General features: G+C 38.6%; 1 protein-coding gene across 1 annotated transcript in view; it reads right to left on the reverse strand.

The window, feature by feature from the left end:
* Positions 1–25,460, reverse strand: part of dlg4a (discs, large homolog 4a) — a gene marked incomplete at both ends in the record, with an annotated part of 69,536 nt that overhangs the window by 9,418 nt on the left and 34,658 nt on the right. Inside the window, 4 exons of the mRNA XM_079447612.1 lie at positions 367–491; positions 998–1,048; positions 20,479–20,535; positions 24,917–25,078. Of these exons, the coding sequence (XP_079303738.1) occupies positions 367–491; positions 998–1,048; positions 20,479–20,535; positions 24,917–25,078 (395 nt within the window). The remainder of the gene's footprint in view (positions 1–366; positions 492–997; positions 1,049–20,478; positions 20,536–24,916; positions 25,079–25,460) is intronic.

The following is a 25,460-nucleotide window of genomic DNA, read 5'->3' on the forward strand; positions in this document are numbered from 1 at the left end:
GCGTGTGTTAAAAACTGCATTGGTTAGCAGGAACCCCTGCTGGTTGCATTATGAATACAGCGCTGGTACATCCTCGAGATATTTAACTCTGTTTGTGTGCAGAGTTTTGTCTTGTGATGGCCAAACTGCAATGTCCTCACAAATAGGAAGATAAAATGAAACTAATTGTTTTACTTATTCTCCCTCATGTCATTCCAAACCTGTTTGACTTTCTTGAAAAACAACATCAAACCCTCCGACTTCCTGTATGAACACAAAACCACTAAAAAAATCTTCTGTTCCGTTCCACAGATTCAGGTTTCGGACCACGTGAGGGTAAATCAGTTATTTTGGGGTGAATTATCAGTATTGATGTAAATGTATTACCTGAGTCTGCCGTCCTGTGCGGCGGCCCCTCCTGGAATGATCTTGGTGATGAAGATGCTGGGGTCGTCTCCTACATGAGGGTTATCAGTCCCTCCGGCAATACTGAAGCCCAGACCAGAATTCCCCTAAACACACATACGCATACATACATACAATCATACATACACGTGTCTCAATATACAGAACAAGTGCCTTTATCATCTCATGGGTATGTGTAAAAATTGTTGGGTGTATTTTCTTGTGTCACAAAGATGTATTTTTGGCTTGTCCCAAAGATAAATGTTTTTTAAAGTGTTTTAAATGAGCAAAAAAAGAACTAAAACCATTAAAACCACTCCAAAATGTTTCAATTAACACAAAACTGGACAATTTTTTTAGACAAATACCCATAAAAGTCAAATAAAATGTTCTTAAATATTATCTTTACAATTTGATCAGTTCAGTATTTATTTATCAAATTCTGAGATGTCAAAACGATAAATTAATTATCTGATTATCTAATGTTTCAAATCTTATAAAGTTTTAATTTGAAAAACAATTTATTAAACTGGAAAATGTAGCATTTGCCTTTTCATATTTTACAAAAATAGATTTTTTAATACTGTAATTATGTAACTGTTCATGAGTTTACCCTTTCCAACGTAATCTCTTCATATTCAATCTCCCCTTCTGCTCCATTTACCTACAACACATACACACACAGAGAGAGAGAGAGAGAGAGAGAGAGAGAGAGAGAGAGAATTACAGCCTGGAGACATCACATTAGCTTTAATTCTCCTCTGTAGCTCATGATTCTGTACTTAAAGTGTGTAGTGAGTGTGATCGTAACGCGTAATTATGATTTTATATTTCATGAATGTTGCTTACTCCTGCAAAACTCTCAGGGCGATGTGGGTGGTTGCCATGGTGTTGTTATATGTTCTCGAAAGCGCTCTGAGCGGTAGCTAGGGTGCTCTTAGTTGGTTGCTAGGGCATTGCTAGGTGGTTGTTATGGAATGCTAAACAGTTGCAAACGCTGAGGTTTGCCTTCATTATCTCTAGACGGAAGAAGATCTGCATTCTGTGTGTAAAACTTACATAAGGTGAGCCATCCAGTGTGTCTGTGTTCACCACTACGGGTGGAGAGTTTCCCTAAAGGAGAAACACGGAGAGAAAATGTTTATTCCAGTGCTTATTAGTGAGGGCTGCGTTTGAATTATCCACATTACCTACACTGAAATAATACATAGCACACAACACACGGCAAGAGAAACCGTATCGCAATGCAGTTTCATCTGCGTCTGTCCTTAGTTTGGTAACTGAACACAAAATGATACGAACACCAGAAAGGGTTAAGTCGTCATCATTCCATACTGTAATGCGTACTTTTGTTTTTTTTAACTATAGTACACACTGCAAAGTATGCAGGAAGCAAATGTATTATTTGTAACAGACAGGTCATTAAATCATTGTACTATTGTACCGATTGCCACTCATATACCAACACACATCGACCGACAGGCAAGTATACTACGAGTCATGCGCACTGCAAGCAATTTACATCTGTTGAGATCTCTATTGCTTTGCAATAAATGCGATTAGAGACACACACGCGCACACATTCATGCACAGCTCTGCAGCCACCCACATGATCACATTAACACACAGTCAACTACACAGAGCATCAGAAAGCCATTCAAGTGCTCACTGCCCCGTGGGTTAGAACGCCACCGGAGAGACACACACACTTCCCTGCAGCCACAAGGATGAGCTCTCTCTCTCTCTCTCTCTCTCTCTCACGCTGATCGTCTACCGAGTATCAACTGAGAAACTGTTTTATGCTTGTCTAATCTAATACATACACACATCAGTCATTTAACAGGATTTTGTTAAAGATAAGTGTGTGAATACAAAGACACACGGGACACACACCCATACTATACCGTACACAAATACTGCGGCGGTATTAGATCATAATACCGTTTTCTTTATTAAATACCATGGTACAGTCATAACATGTTTATTTACTTTGAAGTGCCTTACAATACAATTTATCAAGTATCAAAGAATACCGTAGCTTTGTCATGGCGGTAATATGTCAAACATCACTCTATAGTGGTACATTCTTGAGTAAAGAAAGAGAGAAGATGAATATGAATAATTCGTTTTTTACAAATGTATTCTTTAAGGGAATTGCAATCCTAACCTAATTATCATAAAAATAATTAATGGCGTATCAGCATCTTCGTGGCAAAAAATAGTAGGATGGAAAATAAAACACTTTTAAAGATGTTAGATAAACATGTCACCGAATGAAACTATTGTCTTTTTGTTTTACAAACAGTGTAGTCGATTCTATCACAGAAGACAAAATGGTGTTTCTTCATCTAACAATAAATATCCATGTGTCAATGTTGCATGGCCTCATCAAAATGATCATTATCTTTCACACATTTGATTTATTAATAAATAATATTTGTAAGTATTATTTTACTGTATGCAACAGTCCTTCATGAAAAACAACAATCATGTTGAAAGAGATGAGTGCGTTTGCGCATGAGGAGAAATCTCAGCCGAAGGTTTCGACTATAAAAAAGGAAAAGAAAAAAAGGAAATGTCAAGTATCCATTACAATTGAATGTCCTCACGTATGAACGCTCTATCAAAATTCTTCATTATAAAAACAGCAAAATTGCAAATGCAAAATTACAATCCAGATGACATATAGATGTCATGCTTGTGTGCATCAAACGCATTATCTAAAAACCTCACGAGTCGCCTCATTACCTACGGCCCACACCAACAGCCTTCTGAGCCGACATCCCAACCGTCATGAAACCTTATACGTGACTGATCTAGAATGTTCCACATAGACGACGACTCTTTTATGTTGTGTATTGTACCTTTTGGAGCTGTTTTAATATCTATAGCAGTATGCACTTTATGAACAGTTGAGTACTACACCAAATGCAGTACATACTGTCACATTATGTGATTTGGAAAGCAGGAATCACATCAGTAATGATTATACAGACTTTATGCACCTAGAGGAGTACTCCCGCCTCAAAAATATTATTTAGACAACTTTACAGCTTTAATAATATATTTTTACTGAGCAATTAATGTGAGAGATTAAACTCTCAAGCCACGCATGACATTTCTGCTGTTAAACGCTAAAAGACGCATCGACTGTAAGTGTATTGATGTAAACAAGTTTTGAGACGCTGGTGTTGCACATTCACATTAAAATAACAGTGAATATTCCAGAGAGAGAGAGAGAGAGAGAGAGAGAGAGAGAGAGAGAGAGAGAGAGAGAGAGAGAGAGAGAGATTTAATGAGTGTCAGGTTTGAATCCTGGTGTGTGGGTGGAAGCACTGCTCTCTCTCTCTCTCTCTCTCTCTCACACACACAGTTTCTCCTCTAGATTTCTCAGCATGTTCAGGTTCAGCTCTGCCGTAGGTTCTTTCTGGTTTCTGGTCATTTGTTGTGCTGAGATAAGCTGTGTAGCTGAAGCCCCTCATACACTCACATCATCATTTATCTCCATCTTTCTTTCTTGATGTCTCCATCGTTTCTAAGCTCTCCTCATTTGAGAGTAAGCTGACTTTTTATTATGACTGTGACAATAACGGTAAAAAAGAAAATGATTTCCAACAGCTTTTCTGGAGTGTTACATAACCAGAGCATCTGCATTGTGTTACAGCGAGACACAATAAATGTTCCATCAGCTCTTCACACCTAAACACAATCATGCACGCTAACACAAACTAATTTACTAACTCAACCTCACGTAATCTAACACAACCTCATGCACACCAACACAACCTCATACACTTACACTAGCTCATGCCCACTAACACAACCTCATATACACTTACACCAGCTCATGCACGCTAACACAAACTAATTAACTAACTCAACCTCACGTAATCTAACACAACCTCATGCACACCAACACAACCTCATACACTTACACTAGCTCATGCCCACTAACACAACCTCATATACACTTACACCAGCTCATGCACGCTAACACAAACTAATTAACTAACTCAACCTCACGTAATCTAACACAACCTCATGCACACCAACACAACCTCATACACTTACACTAGCTCATGCCCACTAACACAACCTCATATACACTTACACCAGCTCATGCACGCTAACACAAACTAATTAACTAACTCAACCTCACGTAATCTAACACAACCTCATGCACACCAACACAACCTCATACACTTACACCGGCTCATGCCCACTAACACAACCTCATATACACTTACACCAGCTCATGCACGCTAACACAAACTAATTAACTAACTCAACCTCACGTAATCTAACACAACCTCATGCACACCAACACAACCTCATACACTTACACTAGCTCATGCCCACTAACACAACCTCATATACACTTACACCAGCTCATGCACGCTAACACAAACTAATTAACTAACTCAACCTCACGTAATCTAACACAACCTCATGCACACCAACACAACCTCATACACTTACACCAGCTCATGCCCACTAACACAACCTCATATACACTTACACCAGCTCATGCACGCTAACACAAACTAATTAACTAACTCAACCTCACGTAATCTAACACAACCTCATGCACACCAACACAACCTCATACACTTACACCAGCTCATGCCCACTAACACAACCTCATATACACTTACACCAGCTCATGCACGCTAACACAACCTCATATACACTTACGCCAGCTCATGCACGCTAACACAAACTAATTAACTAACTCAACCTCACGTAATCTAACACAACCTCATGCACACCAACACAACCTCATACACTTACACCAGCTCATGCCCACTAACACAACCTCATATACACTTACACCAGCTCATGCACGCTAACACAAACTAATTAACTAACTCAACCTCACGTAATCTAACACAACCTCATGCACACCAACACAACCTAATTTACAGTCACCTCATATACACTAACACAACCTCATATACACTAACACAACCTCGTGCACACCAACACAACCTAATATACACTAACACACCCTCATATATACAAACACAACCTCATATACACTAACACAACCTCATACACTATCCTAACCTCCTTTACACTAACATATCCTCATATACACTAACATACCTCATATACACTAACACAACCTCATATATACAAACACAACCTCAAATACACTAACACAACCACATATACACTAACACAACCTTATGCACGCTAACACAGCCTCATGTACACTAACACACCCTCATATACACTAACACAATCTCATATACCCTAACACAACCTTATGAACACTCACACAACCTTATGCACGCTTACACAACCTCATATACACTAACACAACCTTATGAACACTCACACAACCTTATGCACGCTTACACAACCTTATGCACGCTTACACAACCTCATATACACTAACACAACCTTATGAACACTCACACAACCTTATGCACGCTTACACAACCATATGCACGCTTACACAACCTTATGCACGCTTACACAACCTTATGCACGCTTGCACAACCTCATATACACTAACACAACCTTATGCACACTCACACAACCTTATGCACGCTTACACAACTCATATACACTAACACAACCTTATGAACACTCACACAACCTTATGCACGCTTACACAACCATATGCACGCTTACACAACCTTATGCACGCTTGCACAACCTCATATACACTAACACAACCTTATGCACACTCACACAACCTCATGTACACTTACACACCCTCATATACACCAACACAACCTTATGCACGCTTACACAACCTCATATACACTAACACAACCTTATGCAAACTAATACAACCTTGTGCACACTAACACAAACTCATGCACACTAATACAACCTTTATATTACTTGAATTGCATGGAAAACTGTCCTGACACTTTCATGTGAGCAATGCTTTTAAACCCATCACGAATCCCCTGATGTTACGGACGTGATGTAAAAGACAAGGTATACTCAAGGTAAATGATGATGATGTGTTCTGAAGATTGAAATGACTGTGGGAGGTGAACTGCACAGCTGTCTTCTCTTCATATTTGTGTTCTCATTATAAGAGAACATCTGTCCAGATCTCCTGCTTTCTCTCTCATATCTCTTCTCTTACCCAGACAGATGTTAAACCTCTAATTTCTCTCACAGAAGAAAAGAATGACGGGAATATTTATATATATAGAAGAAAGCGAGCGCATCAGTAATGTATGAAGTAATGATGATGTAATGCATGTCACAGTGCTAAAAGTAAAAAAGCAAACAGAAGAAAAGATTCCAGTTACTGTTTCTCTCTCTCTCTCTCTCTCTGTGTGTCTGCCTTCTAGTTTCTGTGTGTCTTAAAACATTAAGACATGATACGTGACATCTTCGTTTTGTCGTGTTCTAAAGCATTTTTGTGTCAAGACTGAAGATAATGAACCTGAATCTTCTTCCTCATCAATGTACGTTGCCTCATGCATCCCAGTGCAGTGAATTTCCACATAATGAACTGGTTTTATAAGGATCATTTGAAAACTTTTACCAAACAACGTCCCCGCGTATCACAGCAGAGTTTTAAAGTTAATGAAGTGTTACTGATACAGATTTCAGAAAGTTTCAACACAAATAACTTCAAGCTGTTCTGGGCTGTACACAAAACCATTTTCAAGCTCAATTCAATCGAGTCAACTGTACGCCAAACCACTTAAAAGGCAAGAATTGCGTAATCTCATGTTTCGTGTGACTGCATTCTCCAGGATCTCCGCAGCGTCTTGGTTTATCATCTCTTCTGCCTGGCTTTTAAAGAAACAGTTCTCCCAAAAGGGAAAATTGACTAACTCTCATGCCATGCGTTGTTCGATGTTTCATCACAAAGAATCATATGAACTAGAAAGAAGATGTGTGATATTGAGGGAAAATGCGATAGCATGCCAAATAATGCGATATTCGATATGCAATACGATATTTATTTATCTAAAATCAATTTATATTGTATTCAAATATATTAAAGAAATGATATAACCAACATATTTTTCACATTTATTTAGGAAGAAGAAAGTGTACAGCCGTGTTTTACTGTTGCATTAAACAAATCTGACAGTTGGTAAACAAACAAAAATAACTAAAACTAACTTTGCTTCGCGACGCGGATTGTTGATTTACTTGCGTCAGAGCACGGGATCGCTATCTTGCGCCAGCACGCATATCCCAACTAACATCCACGTGCCAGATAGATACTATACTATCCGCATCGACTTAAAACTTTCACCGTGCATAACTTTTCGAAGAATTAAATAGCTCATTTATCTCAAACCATCGCGATATGCACATGTGCGATATTTCGATATATTGCACAGCGTTACGCTAGAACCAATGAGATTTGAAGTTACTGACATGACACCGTATTTTAGTTTAGTCATATTTATAGTTTGCTTTTATGTTAGCAAATGATCAAATCTAAATCCTCTGAAAGGTTCTCTTTCTGTGGTGATGAATAGGTTTATATGGTAACAGGGTACTCCTACACTCGAGTCTGTCTCCTCACGTCACGGAGCACTGATGGTAATGGCGTATGTAACAGGCCATCTGCAGAGAAATCTCACAGATTGAGATGTTTCATCTCCTACTCGGGAGCTCCTACGTATGAATTCACAAATCGAGAAACGTGATGTCATTTCAATCCGACCAAAAGGTCGAGGGGCAGTGATTCTCAACCAGGGGGGCCTTGCCAAAGGTATGATCTATTATTTTTTCTAACATTCTGTGTTAGGCCCGGAAGACCTATCGTTTCATACAGTCATGTGACCACGACAATATTGAGACAATTTTGAAATTGCAAAAACACTATATTGATAATATTGTCACATCCCACATAAGAGTCATTACATAATATACAGCCAGAGATGATGTTTGGTGGTGTGTGTGTGAGTGTGAATGCGTGCGTGCGCAAACTGTACTGGTCGCTGTCAAAAATAATTGGTTTGTTGATGACGACATATGCATACACAAATGTTGGCCATACACACAAACACAAATATTGCTGACCCTTAGATTTTATTCAGCATGCGTTGAGAAGACCCCTTGGAGGGATCTGAAGACCAGAGGGAGGAGAAGAAGAAATCAGTGAAATTAAAAGAGAGAGAAGCAGACATGCAAGGAGCCGAAAAGAGGAGAGAAGAAACTGAAGATGATTTTTGTAAAGAGAAAAAATGAAAGACAGCTTAAAGCGAACCAATGCTGGAGATGAGTAACGCTAATTTAAATTAGTTTGGACAGAAATGAAAATTCTGTCATTGTTCATTCACTATACAGTATGTATTTATTTCTTTGACAGAAAAGGAGATTGTTTAATAATCTTATAACACAATTAAAATTGTGAAAATCAATAAAATCACGAAAATGAAAAACAAGAAAAGTAATTTGTTTTACTTTTAATGCTTAATAAAGCTCATAAGAGCATCGGCAAAAAAGTTCACGCGGTTACGTTAATGCACACCGATCAAAACAGACATCAAAATCATTTGCTGTTTTTTTCAGTGTCACTGTAAAATCTTAAAAAAACAATTATTTATTATTTGAAAACTTTGAATCCAGATACTGTTTTGATTACAAAATAAAAAAAAGCTTGACTGTACTTGAACTATACTGCAAATTATGAGAAGACTTTAAATTGTTCTGTTTTAAAGGAATCATAAACTTCCCCAGTACCTTTATGATACCCAAATGTGCATTGTAGCAAAACAGTATTATGGACTATGAAAAGGTGAGAAAGAAATAATGATTTTAATGAACCATTCACTCAAAGGTTCTTTGAATGTTTTTTTCCCATGGCATCACCGCAAATAACATTTGATTGTATTTTAATGTGTAAGGATGCTCGAAATGACAGAGTTTATTATGAAAACAATCAATAAATGTCACACTAATCACATTTTTTTCAGATCATCTCAACAATGCACATCTTTCTCAGGCACGCATTTGGTTTGCTTTTCCATGTATCAACACTTCCACCCACCCACCCACTCACTCCTCTCTTTCTTTTTCTTTAATCTGCGCCATCAATCGTCACCTTCTGTAGAAGCACATTCTACTTTTCCCAGTGAGGGAGAGATGTGGCTGGTTGCCATGGAGATTATATTCTCTCATCCCAAAATGGCCAACATCAAGCTAGCCCTGATGCTACAGCACACTGCTAAACCTGGCTAAATTACAGTTATCTAACATTTTCTCGTCTTACGTTGGCCTGTTTTCTTCTGGTGAAGTCATTCTGTTGTTGACATCTGTCCATTGCATCAGCCGAGCTTCTGTTGAGCTGTCAGATATATGGCTACAATCTTCTGCAAAATGTGCCGATAAACTTCTTCGACACAAAGTGCTCAAAGCTTTGCTTTAGCGTGCTAATAGCTTTATTTAAATCCTTTTGAATTTTGTCGTAAAATGCCGTGTTTAACAAACTCAATGAAGCCTTATTAGATATGGGATGGTTTATTGGCACAATGCACAGAAGGCACTTGACTTTATTTGTTTTTATTTCATTTGAATACAACACCACAAATGGAGCAGTTAACGTTCAAACCGCCCAAAAATTGCAAATAAATCAAACCAAAGTCAAAGAGCATCTAATCCATAAAATAAGATGCAGAAAATAAATTAAACTATAATTGGTCTGAATTTATATGTGCTCATTTATATGTGCTTGTCAAAATAGAAATCAGAACACACACATATACACACAACACAGGCAATGCATTAGCTTCAAGGGTTCTACTCAGGGGTGCGTTTCCCAAAAGCATCGTTAGCCAACTATGGTCGCACGTTCCCTCGTTCCAGCAAAGTTCAAAGATTTAAGTGTTTCCCAAAACCGCTATCGTTCCAACGATCAATCGCAATCAGCGTCGCAAATTCAATTGCGTTCTCTAGGACCCTGGGGAATCCCTGGGCGGGATGACGTAGTAGGACACTTATAAATGAATTAAAATTGGTGAAATAAAAAAAAACAACACATAACAAAAATGGGATAACAAAAGTAGTTCTTAAATGCAATGTGTGTTATTTACAGCAAGAATTCGACATTCATTCCATCTGAACGTACTTATTAGTCGTCATTACTCCACCACATGTGATGGCATCATCAACTGGATTGCTGAACCAACTTGTTTCAAACATTTGATCTCCGACAGAGTTACTACAGTTTCGTAACTACGTTGTTAATTTCCCCAACGATGCATCGTAGTATGGTAGTTAACCAGCCTGTATATGCCATTGTTCTGGAAACGCACCCCGATTGATAAACCAGAGAGCGTGAAGTTACGGCTCTTCGCTTTTGGACCATTATTTGCTGGTTTCAGAATGACAAGCTTGTTTAGGAGGTATAAACCAATGGCCTTTGCCCGTGTGTGGGAGAAAACAGAATGAAATACACAATTCACACATACACCGCCAACACTCAACAACAGAAGCAGCAACTCTCCGTGTGAACCATTAAACATTTATGCAAAACCTGCACAAACTGTGTTTTCATCACTGCTTACAACTGTAATCCCAAAACCAATTACAGTAAACATAATGGTTTTTTATAGTACTCTAACAAGTATGTTTTCAGAATGGCTACAGTGGTTTTTTTCTTGAGGTCCATTTGGAGAGTTTGGTTCCAAAAAAGACAACTCATGTTTTTTTATTGTGCATTCCAATTAATACCAGCCATAATAACAAAAGGATACAGCTAACCAACACGGTAAAACATGATATAAAATGCATGATTATCTCAGTTATCTCATTTTGAAACCAAACTCTTCATTTATAAACAAGTTAGAAAAGCTGAAGCAAAAATGATCTCAACAAGACGTCTCATGCGCATTTAGCATCCAATATAGATAAGGAAAGCCTGCAGAGGTACAAAAGCTACATGCATGTAAATTGTACCACGTAATGCTTTAATAGCAGTTTGACACATTTGGAGCACAAGCGTGTTCAGGCCTTTTAACTTGTCTCTGAATGTTGACACGTAACAGTGAATCCTCACTCCTTAAAGCATGTCACTGACTGACTGTGTCTTATAAATGAAACACAACCAGATAGAAACGACACTCACTATTTATGATGTAAGCCAAAGAGCTCAGAGAACACATCCACCCACTCAAACTCACATTCAGAAACACACAAACGGTATTGGCTGTTATTGGATTTCTCTCTTTCTCTTTGGCCTCCGCTGAGAAAAAGTATAGTACAATGCAATGTAAGTTTAAATGTAAAATACTACAAGTTGTGTTTTAATGATGATGCCGCATCACACGTCCTGTTCTTCAACCAAGGTACAACCTGAATTTATCTGTGTTTGCAAACATCAATTAATAAAGATCTTAGGTAACATATACAGTAAAACATCATTTTTTAACTAAAATAATTAGTAGATTGTATAGCAATTAATGGATCTAAACTTATTTAACATCCAAATACTTAGAACACTATTTTGATATATGTACTAAATATACTATTTGATCTCAAATGTAAATGAATTCCTGATTTTTCAATTAACAGTCATTTCTTATATGGAGTTACTGAAATCATAATGAAGGTTTTCAAAGTCTCAGTTTACTCAAATCCAACCAGGTGCCTCATTTTTATATGTTATAATCTCAGTTTCATTAATCACATCATCTATTATTTAAGACACCCTAATTTTAACTTTCCACCCTTTGCAACTTCTGACACACCAAGTCCTACCGTCTGTCTGTTGTTGATGGATACCTAAAAATCGTATTCGAGTCTACTTTATACTGTACATGACATCAAATAAAACACACCCCTGACAAAATCACCAATTTCTAAAGCAATTGTTTTAAAATTGCTGTTTTATATAGAGCCGGTCTTAAAGGATCATAGAGGGAATTTAACAACATAACACGACTATAAAACTAGAAAGAACGTTCCCAATAGGACTGTTATGAGTAATTCTAGAACAGATTGCCTGTGTTGGACATTTTAGGATTTAAAAGTAAATCATTTTGGATTTTACAATCCTGTATAGCTCCGCTGTGATATAGTTTACCTGTCCAGCAGTAGGACATTATACAATACAGGAGGATAAATAATAAATATCACACAGTCCAAAAATAAGAACATATAATTGATATCATTATTAATTGTCATAATGTTACATCTTGAACATTTTCCTTCATGGTGTTTTGAATGGAGATGAACGGAAAACGCAAGAAATGATGTCAATTCCTACCATGATACGATGGCGTTGCTGTTTCGCCTTCCGGACGTTGTTGATGAAACGTCGACCCATTTTTTTGGCGTACCACACGGACACGAACATCCTGCCGGAGCGCCGGTCACCGGCGAGTGTTCGGTGGGTGCCTTTCCAAACGACCAGCGCGCGCACAAGGAGATGACGCGCTCCTGCGCGGTGGCCACGGACTCCGAAGGGGCGTTCACACGGCGCGTTCTCGCGTTCAATAACAGCCCAGACGGAGCGCGATGAGTCGGAACAGAAGACAGAGGTCTTTAAAAGTTTTTGACGTGCAGTTCTGATGACGAAACGCTGGTGGCACGGAGCGTGACGCAAAGATGTCCATTTTACGCGTGCGTTACCAACAAAAAGCGCATTTGAACGCGAACGAACAGCTAGGAAATATAACCTGCGCTTTACAGACTGAGCTGAATGCTTGTAGTCCAGAGATATAACACGATTGAATCATTTCCAAACGATGTTTTTCTTTTCGTTCAACAAACGCTGCAACTGTTTTCTTCTGCTCAATAGAAACGTCGCCGTATAGAAATGACGATGCTTCCCTTCTTCAGAGGAGCGGAGGGGAGGCGAGCTCAACACACACACTACACACAGAGAGAGAGAGAGAGAGAGAGACGCGCATCTTATCACTATGGCTGACGAAATTGAGGTTTTCGAAATGTGAGAAAATAAGAAGAAGACGAGGGTATGCGCCTGCAGAAGTGTGGAGGATTGGAAACGGACACTTCCCAAATCGCGCTGTCGGTACAGTCGAGTTTAAGAGTGAGAGGTGTTTTCATTCTTATATTAGACAAACTCTCAAAGAATTCACATATTTTCTTTGACAAACGATCACTTAAACATAAGAGAACCTCCTACTTAAAGTTAATTTTATCCCAAAAATCTAAGAACTTCATTAAAAAACTGTAGCCTATGTGATATCCTTCTTGAGAGTTTATATATTGTGCAAATGTAACTAATATCCAGAAAACACAGAGCATATTTTCTTTCAGAGCATATTTTTCTTTCATTCCTGGACAAAGTGCAATAATCGTGGATACATTTATTTATTTATGTGGTTGATTTAATTAAATATGGAAACTGTGAAAAGAAGGTCAAAGGTTTTTTTATTAATAACTTACTTTTGTTAGCTTAGAATTGAATTATACATTTTTATTATTCTTATTCGATAATACAAATTATATTTCTTGTTTTGTATTTATTCATATGGAATGGGTTGACTTTTAATTTTTGTTGTTGTTTGATTTTTCTCGTCTTAGCCCCGCTTAAAATGTATGATTTGAATGTAAACTGTATACCATCTTGTTTTGTAATGTTTTTTATGTTTTTGCTTTTATCGCAGATATAATAGATGCAATTGAAATTCCGCTTTTCATGAAGGTGGTTATGACTGAATTGTGAGTCCATCAGCATCGCTGCACTTGCGTTGCTTGCGGCAAGAAGTTAAACATTTCTCAACTTTTCAAGCCACAATGCAGGCCAATCAGATCGCTAAAAACCTGGTGCAGGCACTGGCCAATTACGTTCATGCAAGACCGGACAACAATTTGATTGGCTGTTGTCACTATGACGATCGCGTCGGCCACACTTCAGACACGCCCTACGTCAAGCGTTGACGCTGATGTCCAGTGTAAATCCAGCGTAATGGGGAGATATGCTCCATTTAGATTATAAGCGATGTTATCGCTGCAAGTCGACAGGGGTTGGCGGTTAGGTTGCTAGTGGGCATTCCCACTAGTGGTTGCCTGAGTGACGACATCCACAAATGTTTACTAGGCAAGGTAGGGTGCGAGTAGCATCACAGAGAGGAGCTTGTGATCCTACACAGGATAAGTGCATGTGACATCACAAAGGAGGGAGGCATGTGACATCACAGAGGAGGTCCACCGTTTCCGGGGCCAAACGCTCGATGGCGCATAACAAAAAATGCTAAATACACCAATGGCATGTTGAAAAAAAACACCTTTATCCCCATAATAAAGTCCCAAATGACAGCGTTACATTTTTCTACAATTAATTTAAATATTGATGTCATGAGCCCGGAGACTGGACACTGTGAGTTTATGAAAGTTAAGCTTTAACGTGTTTAATCTTGATAAACAGTGCTCATAAACATCTGTTTAAATAGTAGCTTCACTTAGTGGAACGGTTTTGGATCTTTCCAGGAGAATTATCACGTTCAGCTCGGCATTGTACAGGATTGTCCATTGGGAAATTAGGCCTACAATAACGACCTGCTCTTAAATGCATTCCCTTGTTCATAAATATTGTTGAAAGGGTTTTTCGCTTAAAGAAGCTTTGCGGATCATCAGATCAACACAATCATCTCTATAGCTCTCTCAGTGGAAAGCACAACGGTTTGTAATATGCACGATGATGCTGACGTTAAAGGGATAGTTCACCCAAACATTCTGTCATCATTTCCTCACCCTCATGTCATTGTAAACCTGTATGACTTTCTTTTATCCGCAGCGCCGGCACCCATTTACTTCTATTGTATGGACACAAAACCAATGCAAGTGAATGTCGTCTTTTGACCATTCTTCAAAATATCTTCTAATGTATTCTACGGAAGAAAGAAAGTCATGCAGGTTTGAAATGGCAAGAGGGTAAGTACATGATGGCAGAGTTTCATTTTTGGGTATACTATCCCTTTAACAGATGTAAAAAAACAGCTCGACAAGTTCAGAATTGTGTGTGTTTGCATTATTAAAACAGAACGTCAGGCTTGTAGTTTGGATGAGTTGAGCTGGATGAGCACACACTACCCACAATAGTGTTTTCCAGCGTGTACACACGGGTATTACGTAACACACTCCAAGTTGACAGACTCACCTATAAATGAAATAAAACACGGGCTCTCTTTGCGTTTCTCTCCCTCCCCCACATTGTTTTCTCAATCCTTCTCTCTGCCTGCATTTTCATCTCCGCCACCCACTCACACTCTCTCTCTCCCTCTTTCTCTCTCTCTCTCTCTCTCTCGCATTGGATCCCCAGACCATTTGTCTCAGCAAAAGTCTGTGCAGTAATTACCTCAGAGCTGCAGGGACAACTTAAACATTCATTAGTACCAAACCTTTGAACAGACACAGCATTCTCACACGCTCACAGACACGACAGGTGAAAAATGCAAATGAAACCACATTCAAACACACGTACGGTTTAGGCAGTCAGTCATGAACACGAGGGAATGGTGTTCCACACGCTGTCCCTACAGCCGATTGGATGCTGGGTCATTGTGGCTGGTTGTTAAGGCATTGCTATGCCATTGCTAATATGTCATGCACTAAAAAAAGATGTGTTCTCTAAATTGGATGATATTTGAGTTTCTCAGGTTTCTTTGTTGTGCGTCTGCGGTTTTATCATCCAACAGACAATCATAAGTCAAGTAACATCACAACAGCTGCACAACTTGAGTTATCATTCATATCTGCAGTACGGAAAGTGAGGCACAAGATACGTGCTGGGTTTAAAAGCTTATGTGGTTGTAAATGCAAATAGCAAATTTGTATTTATGAGGCAAAAAACATGAATTTGATCCGTTTACATGCACAGTCTTACACTGGGTTCACACCAAACGCGAATTAAGTGTTTTGCACGAGCAAACTACATACAAAGTCAATGCAAAGACGTGTATAGACGCGAACTCGAATGATGCGAATCAGGCAGCGTGATTGTCGCAAATGCGCGTCAATATTTCTTCAGCAAAGTTTGAAAATATTTCATGTCACTCACGCTAAAATAACGAACTTGATAAAAAAGCGTGGAACGCGATTGTTCCATGTTTGGTGTGAACCCATTTGTCCAATTTTGTTTAATAAGCTGATAACAAGTAAGGTGACGTAAACGCATAAAACGGTTTTCTTTTATCAGAGAAAGCTCATAAACGGCTTAAGCAAAACCCGCTCGCCAAAGGTTGTTATGAGCCAATTACTCCGATTTTACATTGTATGTAAACGTTTTGATTATGTGCGCATGTCTGGAAGCACAATAGTAAAAGTCTCAAATGGAAGTAAAAGTAAAATAATATATAAAAGTCCGTTCTCAAAATCATGCATTTGATGTAGAAACAGCAAAATTAAAAACTATTGCATATGCAGGTACTGTGGACATGAGAACAGATATAAAAATACTGACTGATTTTCCGCTGCATTTTTAATTGTCTACCGATGGTGATGTCACTACACACAATAAACCCGGCAAATCTCAAACTTCCATGTAAACGCCATATTCTGTGTCGCTGGTTTATTGATATGCAAGTTAACACGTGAAAACAGGTTTCTTTTTTAAAAAGGTTTCTTCTCATTTATATTTATAGGCTTCATAACGCGAACACCCCTCAACAACACCTTGACTGTGGGGAGTTTTGTGAGTCAAGACCATTCAGGTAGATCTATTCTGTGATAACTGCGCTACTTGCTGACTGAATACATTATAAGAAACGAAATATTGATTTGAAATATATTTATTCGCTTATCTGTAACCAATTTAAACCTTCCGTGAAGCTACAAAGTTCAAGATGATCGATTCATATATTAAAAATATGATTAATCTTAGGACCAATCAGAATCTAATATTGCAATGTTCCGTGTAATACTGGAGTGTTACAATGTTGACATTTTAATAAACTGTAGTTTGCTCATAAAATTTTTATTGATTTAGCATAAACCATTAATACAGTTCATGAAGGTAAAGAGGCACAGCTCTCTCTCTTCCAGCAGCCCTATATGTCCTAAAGTGATCCCCATGCACACATTATTGGATGTCCCACTGTCACACAGATGGACCTGCTGGCACACACATACACACTGGCACAGACTGAAGCGTTTAACCACCTGGGCAATCTCTTTGTGACATACATTTAGAAGGGCGTGGCTTATAAAGTGCAGCTTATAGGTCTTTTTTTTCATCCATTCTGTGGATCACAAAAGAAAACATTTTGAGAAATGTTGCCGTGGTTTTGTGTTTATACAATGAAAGCCAATGTTGTTTGGTTAACAACTTCTTTTTAAAATCTTCTTTTGAATACTGCAGAGGAAAGTCATAAAGAACAAATGAAACAATTAATGAAACGAACTTCATGCTGGAAGAAGTGTGCGTGTTCTTTACCCCTTAACCCCAATAACCTTCGTGCCCATATAAATTGCCCAAATTAAATCCAGGTCTGGAGTATGAGGGGCTTGTAAATAATATGCTCTCTCTTTATCTATTTCATCTCCCTGTGAACTCATTTGAGTCTCACCTCCATCCTTCACTCATTCCCGCAGCTCATCTCATCTCATCTAACATCATTTTCCCGCTGCGATCCTCGTCTGTTTCCCTGCGGCGCTTTTACATCTCTCTCCTTCCATCCATTTCTGGATTTTCATTATCTCAGCTTTATTTACACTCTTCTATGTTAGAAAACACAAGGATAATTCATTATTACATAACTCACTGCTTCTCTCTTGAAACATATATATGGAATCCGCGCAAAGGCGTTTCTGTACCATTCGGTCTGTACATATATGCAAATGATCAAAGCAACGGCCAATTAGACCGCCAGTCTCGGAGTTCTAGTAATGCATCTGTTCTTTAACAGCGAGGCAATAACATCTCGCACTCCCTTTTACTGTTTTTTTATGAAATAACCGAACATATGTTCCTCTGTATTTGGACAGGATTACATAATGATCCAGCGTGACATGTGCCTCACGAACGGGAATAAAATCATCAGGGATCTTGTTCAAAACGTTGTTGTCAGCCAGAAAGTTAAATTCAGAATAAAGGCGTTTATAAAGTCATTGTAATTGCTAAATACAAGATGAATGCACTGGCTTACAAAACATTATAAAGATGTTTAAAATGACAGCAACTGAACAGTTGACTGTTCCAAGATGGCGGACGTGACAACTGGAGCAGTCGTAGATATATAGATAAATGTGGTCGCGAAATAATCTTTCAGTATAATTCGGTGAAGACCAGGTGATTGTTTATCTGTTTTTCTATCTATCATGTGTGTGCGTGTCCTTTCTTCACATGTGGCTACCTCTCAGCCTGTCCTTTTGAAATGGAAACGGAGAGCGAGAAGGAAAGCACTTCACTCGTTCACTTGCCTCCTCTGCACTTCTCAAAGCTGTTAATATCAGCAGCAGCCACGTTGCTATGGAGACCAGAATCTCACTGTCTCAATCTCCTGTTTAAGTGTTGCGTATGTGTGTCCATAGGAAAGATAAATACCAAATGAGATCACTTTAATGTCAACTGTTTCTCCTTGACACCAACAACATTAAATGGACACTCATGGAAAGGAAACAGACACTTGCGTATTGTTCTCAGATTCTTCTCATGTGAAAAAACAAGACCCCTATCATCTCAGCTGTACCCCCCAACAACGTTTTTAACATTTTCGAGCTCTAATATTACTGGATGTCAATAATTGACATCCTACTGAATCCTTGCACCTGTGAATCATTTCTTGCACACACAAGTCATGAAACAATCAAAGAGCCGCTAGCCAAGAGCTGACCCACAATATGACAAAACACTGCTCTCTACTGGAAGCTTTAATAGGCTGCGCTCATTATAAAATCGAGCAAAATACATTCTGGCCAAGATGACATTAAGAGTAGCCTAAATAAAGGGAAAGTATAGTTAATAAAATTAGGTTAACTTTTTTCTTTTCTTCACACATACACGCTAACACGACACAAGTTGTTTCCCTCTATCTCACTCGAACACATTCAGCGGTTTAATGTTTGGTTTTAATGAAATGTCCTAGTTAGAAAGAAAGCAGTCTTAAGGTTTGACTATCGAACGAAAAACCATCAGGTCACCAGAGTACAAAGAAAATTCACATCACAGTTGAGAGACACCAAACAGAAGGAAGCAACGCGGTTCTGGGCACATCGAGGAGCTGTCAGAAATAATGGCCTGAAACTGCAGAGAGAATATAAAAGTGTGTGCGCGCGCGTGTGTGTTTTAAAGTTGATACCCCGCACCGCAGTGATGATTCTGCTGGTATTACTGCAGTGGATATGACAGCGAAGAGGAAATGATGACTTTATCCGACTGAGAGATGCCGTGGAGAAATGTGACGGAGGACTCTCTAAAAACAACCTGACATTAACACAGCAAACTAGAAGCAGGTGCGTATTACAATAAGTCGTGACTGTGATGATGTCATAACGGGCAAAGAATAACCATGGCAACATGTTTTTTGTCACTGTGATGGTGTCAGGGTGGATGACATTGGGCAGCGTCATTTCAGCGGTGTCAAGAGGGATTGATCTCATCTCAATTGAACCGTGAGTGTTTCTCAAACGCAATGACACATCCTAGCGAGGGTGCATCCTTCCATGAGCAGTCTTTAAGGTTTGATGGTTTCAGTGCTCCCCATTCTTGTATTTTATTTCGTTAAAGACGTATGTAAGGAAGTGCCGACTGGATTCTCGCGATGTGCAAAGGATTGTGGGTGTTTTGAGGACTTCGAAATAGACTGAATAAAGGACGCACAACGACGGATGCCTTCCAAGCTTTCTTCCCTGCGAAATGGCCTTGAGACATGACAGCTGAGATATGTAACCTACCCAGGACGAGTGTTTGAGATATACCCCTTGGTTGCTGTTGCTTGGTACACAGTACTTCTACGAACTTGCATTATATGTGGTCTGATTGTGCATTTGCAATTTTAAGAATGAATAAATGTCATTTTTATTCACATTTCATGAGGGAGCGGATGAAGATGACAAAACAATTATTGTCTCTGTAAATTATTTCCAGATTGTGTCGCGTGGCCGTCAATGATGAATTGTAATGATCTAATACACAGCAGGTGTAGTTTGACCTCCTGGACACCAGGGGCAGCGGAGTGTCTGTGTTCTTACCAGTGTGGAGACAGCAGAGGTGTACAGAGGGGTTTGACCAGATGACAGCAACACCGGCTGTGGAAAAGAAAACAGGAGAGGAGGGCGGATAACTTAAGAGTGGGAAAAGCGACAAACCCATAGAATAAAAAAAGCATAAAAACAGAGCCTTTGCTGTATATATACAGTTACACATATGGTGTGAAAATACATTGATCCGTCGCAATTCATTATGATACATCAATGCATTGCTCCCTGACAATAAAAATCGAATTCATTATGTGATGTACCTAATGCATCACACTCCAAAAACCATATGAATCATTTACAAACATCCAGTTTGAAAACTATATTCTTGATGAAGATGAAAAGACGATCGATTGAATCACTCGGAGGAAATGAAGAGTATGGAGGTGTAAATGAATGTAGGAGTAAAATCATCTAGTTTGGGGTCAATTTGATGAGAACTGCTAGAGTTCCTATTGAGATCTTCAAAAATATTGACTTTTGATTTCAGACTTGACAAATCTGAGCTTGCATCAGACAGCAATTGTTTACATTTCTTTTGAAACCCAAATGAGACATTTGTGATATTTCCTTTTCCCCAACAAAAGTTTATATTTGCGCTCCGTGTATTCTTATTGATGTCTCGGAGAAGTACTTGAGATTAGAGAGATCTCATCTGTAATTGATATTTACTTTTTTATTTCATGCAGGCGAGAATCATCAATTCAAATTATTGTCAGAGCAAATACTGTATTAACATGCTTCATAAAATATGGTGGATATGTTTCATCAAAGGCTCTGGGCAGGAGAGGGTAAAGGAAAAAATTGATTAAAAATTGGAAGGAGCCTACAAGAGGCGCATAGATAGTTTCTGCAGCTATCAAATCTAATAGTTGCAATAGTTGCAGTCAGTTTTTGGGATGGTTATTTTCAGGCTTTAGAGCGACCAAAAACGAAAATTGTGTCATCATTTACTCATCCTCAGGTTGTTATACACCTGTATACATTTCTTTGTTGAATGTCAGTAACCAAACAGATCTCATACCCCATTCACTGCCATAATATGGAAAATAAATACTGAGGGAGTAAATGGGGGGTGAGATCTGTTTGGTTACTGACATTCTTCCAAATATCGTCCTTTGTTTTAAGCAGAACAAAGAAATGTTTACAGGTTTGCAACAATCTGAAGGCGTGTAAATGAATTGCAAATTGCATTGTTTGGTGCAAGAGCAAAAGATTCAAAATATCAGCACGGCTAGAGGAAAAAACAGAGAGGAACAAGAGACTGGTCCAACCTGCAGCTGTTCTTGGTCCTGACAGCTGTTCTGCGTCTCAACAGCAGATGGCGATGTTGCCTCTCAAAATGACAAACCATTTACATTTACATTTAGTCATTTAGTAAGAAGCTTTTATCCAAAGCGACTTACAAAGAGTTCAGGGAGCAGTAAGCGATATTTCATACAGACCTCTTACATTTCAGGGTAAGTTCACCACAAAATTACAATTATTTGATCATTAATTCACCCTAAATGTCATATCAAACCTGTATGACTACTACTATACTTTCTACTGCAGAACACAAAATATATTTTTAAAGAATGTTGGTAACCAAATACATTGACCCCCCCCCCTATTGACTTCCATGTATGAACACAAAACCACTGAGACATTTCTCAAAATATCTTCTTTTGTGTTCCACTGAAGAAAGAGTCACAAACAGGTTTTGAAGCACATAAATAATGACATCATTTTTTGTGAACTATCCCTTTAATGACAGGGTGTCCAATTGTCCTCCTGGAAGGAAGAGTTTGACCCCAATCCTCACCAAATGGCAAACTGAGGATTACATGAATATCACAGACAGGACAGCAGCAGGACCAGACATCCCTGATGTTTGACGTGCTGGGGTATCCAAAAATAAAAGTACACTATCAAGACGAGATCTCGTAACACTGCCTGATCTTCAGCTCCTTATAAACCAATGATGTCTGACCCAAAACAATACAGACAGCTCCAGGACTGGAGGATTCTCACACATTTGTGTTTTTCATGACTTCAGTTTACTCACAAACACGTCGATATCACCAATCGTACCAGAACAGCGTCTAAACCTTATTATTACAAATATATTTCTAGCTTCAAATCAATAGTTGCGATCGTAGCTCTGTTCAATTGGGTTATTGTTCGACAAAATGTTAAATGCTCTCTCAATTTACCCCAGTTTAGATAAAAGCATAAGCTTAGTAAGAAAACGAAAGTTAATGTAACGTAAATCACTTTTGATTCTGTTAAACATTCAATTCCAAAGATTTGATTCAAAGAATCAGTTCAAAAAATGTATTCATCGGTAATGTATTGTTTGCAGTAGTATGAATTTCACATATGTGGATTGTTAAGGTAGTGAAGTGTTATATGAACTGGTTGAAATCGAAGAAACAGCAGAAGGGGGATCAAATGTGTCACATGATTACACGCATGACATGACTCATCGGTGTGTGAGTAACGCCAAAAACACAGCATGTTGAGAGCACAACATACATTTGACATACAAATTACAAAACTATCATTCACTTACAGCCACGAAATGAATGTCTGATGAAAAAAAACACATCTACATTTTATAGCACGAATATGCATCTGAAAATTAAAATGAAATGTGATGATCACATAATTTTAAAATGTGTATTATTATATTTAAAATATTATCATACCCAGTCTATTCATTGCATTTCTTGACCTATTTACAGTTGTAACAATCCACCAAATATAGATCCACAGTCCCAAATACTTTTGAAATTGAATTGATCAAATTTGGCTACTAGACCTTCTTATGACACATTTAGCAGATTCGCTTTTAAATAACTACAGTAAAGGTAACCAAAGGAATACTGAGTGTATGTGCATATGCATGTATGTGTTGTTTTTCACAGGCATGTTTCACATGAAGACAGATGGTACCACAGAGAGAGAGAGAGAGAGAAGCTGGGAGGAGGTGCTGTTTGCATACTGACCTTCATATTCAGGCAAACGCCCTTGACACACAGAACACAAGCATGTAAATGAGCTTCATGCTATGGTGTTTTTATACAGTGTATCATGTATACAGTATCAACCGGCTGATCATAAATGAACATCAATATACACAATGAGCATCACACTTCAGACGTAACACACAGCTGAAATAATGATGCCTAAATCGTGTCTGTTAATCCTCAGTGTTTGTATGTTTGTGTTAAAGACAATGCACTCTTTTTTCCAAATCCTTCAAAGGTGATGTTTGTAATATTTTGGAGGATCTACTGACAGAAATGCAATAAAATACACATAACTATGTCTATCGAGACCATTTCTATCGACATACACCGCGAGCCTCCTTACATGCAATTGGCCGTGTTGTTTCTACAGTAAACGGACAAACTGATCTACAGTTTTTGCTCTTTGGCAAAGAAGCGAAAACGTGACGACATCTAAGTCCCTTGTCAGCCACCGTATTGCTTCGAAAGGGAGGGGTGGCGTGAACCGTTGGTTGAAATTCGCTACCTCACCACTAGATGGCGAAAAAAGCTGCTGTGTAAAATCACCTGCCAAACATGTAAATGTTATTTAGAGATCGGCGTCCAGTTATCATGTTACAAATAAATGTTTTACATCTTTAGATAGTCTTTACAACATAACATTTGTTACTTTGAAGCCGAAATAAAATAGGAAGCAGTAAAAGCTAACACGATGCTATAAACAGACTACACAGAAGGTTGCTCAATATCAACCAAGCCTCCGACAACCCTTTCAAACTTTATTAAAAATGTGTTCCTGGTAAGTATTAAGTAATTACTCTTGGAATGAATCCGCATGTACGTTTTAAGAGATATGTGCCCATATTGAATTATTTGTGAGCTTTATATGCGCGATGACGTCTAACGTCCCCCACCAAAGGAAGTAGTTTCTTTAAGCAACTTGTTAGCAACCGCTGTTTTTAAGACAAAATAAGGCTTTAAAAATCATTATTATATAGGTGACTGGTGTGTTTTATGTCATAGAATAATATTTAGAGGTTTTGTTTATCACAGACTTTATTTCGGGCGATTTACCAAAAACTCTTTGGAGCGATGGAACCGGAAGTCCTATAGGTCAAGTTGCACACATTTCATGGCAGGATACAGCATCACACATCGTGTGCTGTGGTTATTTACCACATTTTGGCAAATGTAGTATGCTAGTATGCATTTCTAAATATATAACGTGTGAGTGTTAAATAGGGGTGTGTGCGGAGTCAGGGGGGGCTAAGAAACAGTCTAGAGTGTTTGGATGTGTTTGGACTAACATACAACATGACTCGTACACATACACAGGCATGAAAATGAACACAGAGGTCAGAAAGTGTGTAAGACTGCACATGTGTAATGCACTTGCCAAGTGTCACACTGTGTGTGTGTTTGTGTGTGTGTGTCCGTACCTTTATAGGTGAGATGTGTGTGTGGGGCGCGTAACTGTGCATGGAGTCCATGGCGGCCAGGTTCTTATCGCTCATGTGAAGCATCTCCGCGCTTTTACTGTGAGCCAGGTGGGCGGGGCTATGCTCCAAAGGCGGAGTCTCTTCATCTTGATACCTATATTTCTACAATGAGAAGAAGAAAGAAGTTAGAAGCCATTCTGTGTTATGTTTGCTTGTATATACAAATTATGAAAACTGATTTCTACGAACACAATAACAACATGGGTGTGACCAGATGCTCAGGATGACCTTTCTCAACCCCGTTTTTGGCACCAACAAATACCGCAACACATATTCTCAATATTGTTTCAAGACGTACTGTGCAGTCGTATCAAAGACAGCACAAGGTCACTCGTCACTTGATGAATCAATTATAAAGAGGAATATAAGGAATCTAAACATACGACTCAAAAGCATTCCTAAAATGCGGCTTACATTTCAGGAATAAAAAATCGAGATAAAGTGAAGTCAGCACGATCACATTACAGTGAGCCAGCAATACAAC

The sequence above is a fragment of the Barbatula barbatula genome (genome assembly GCF_947034865.1).
Source record: "Barbatula barbatula genome assembly, chromosome: 2".
NCBI lineage: Eukaryota > Metazoa > Chordata > Actinopteri > Cypriniformes > Nemacheilidae > Barbatula > Barbatula barbatula.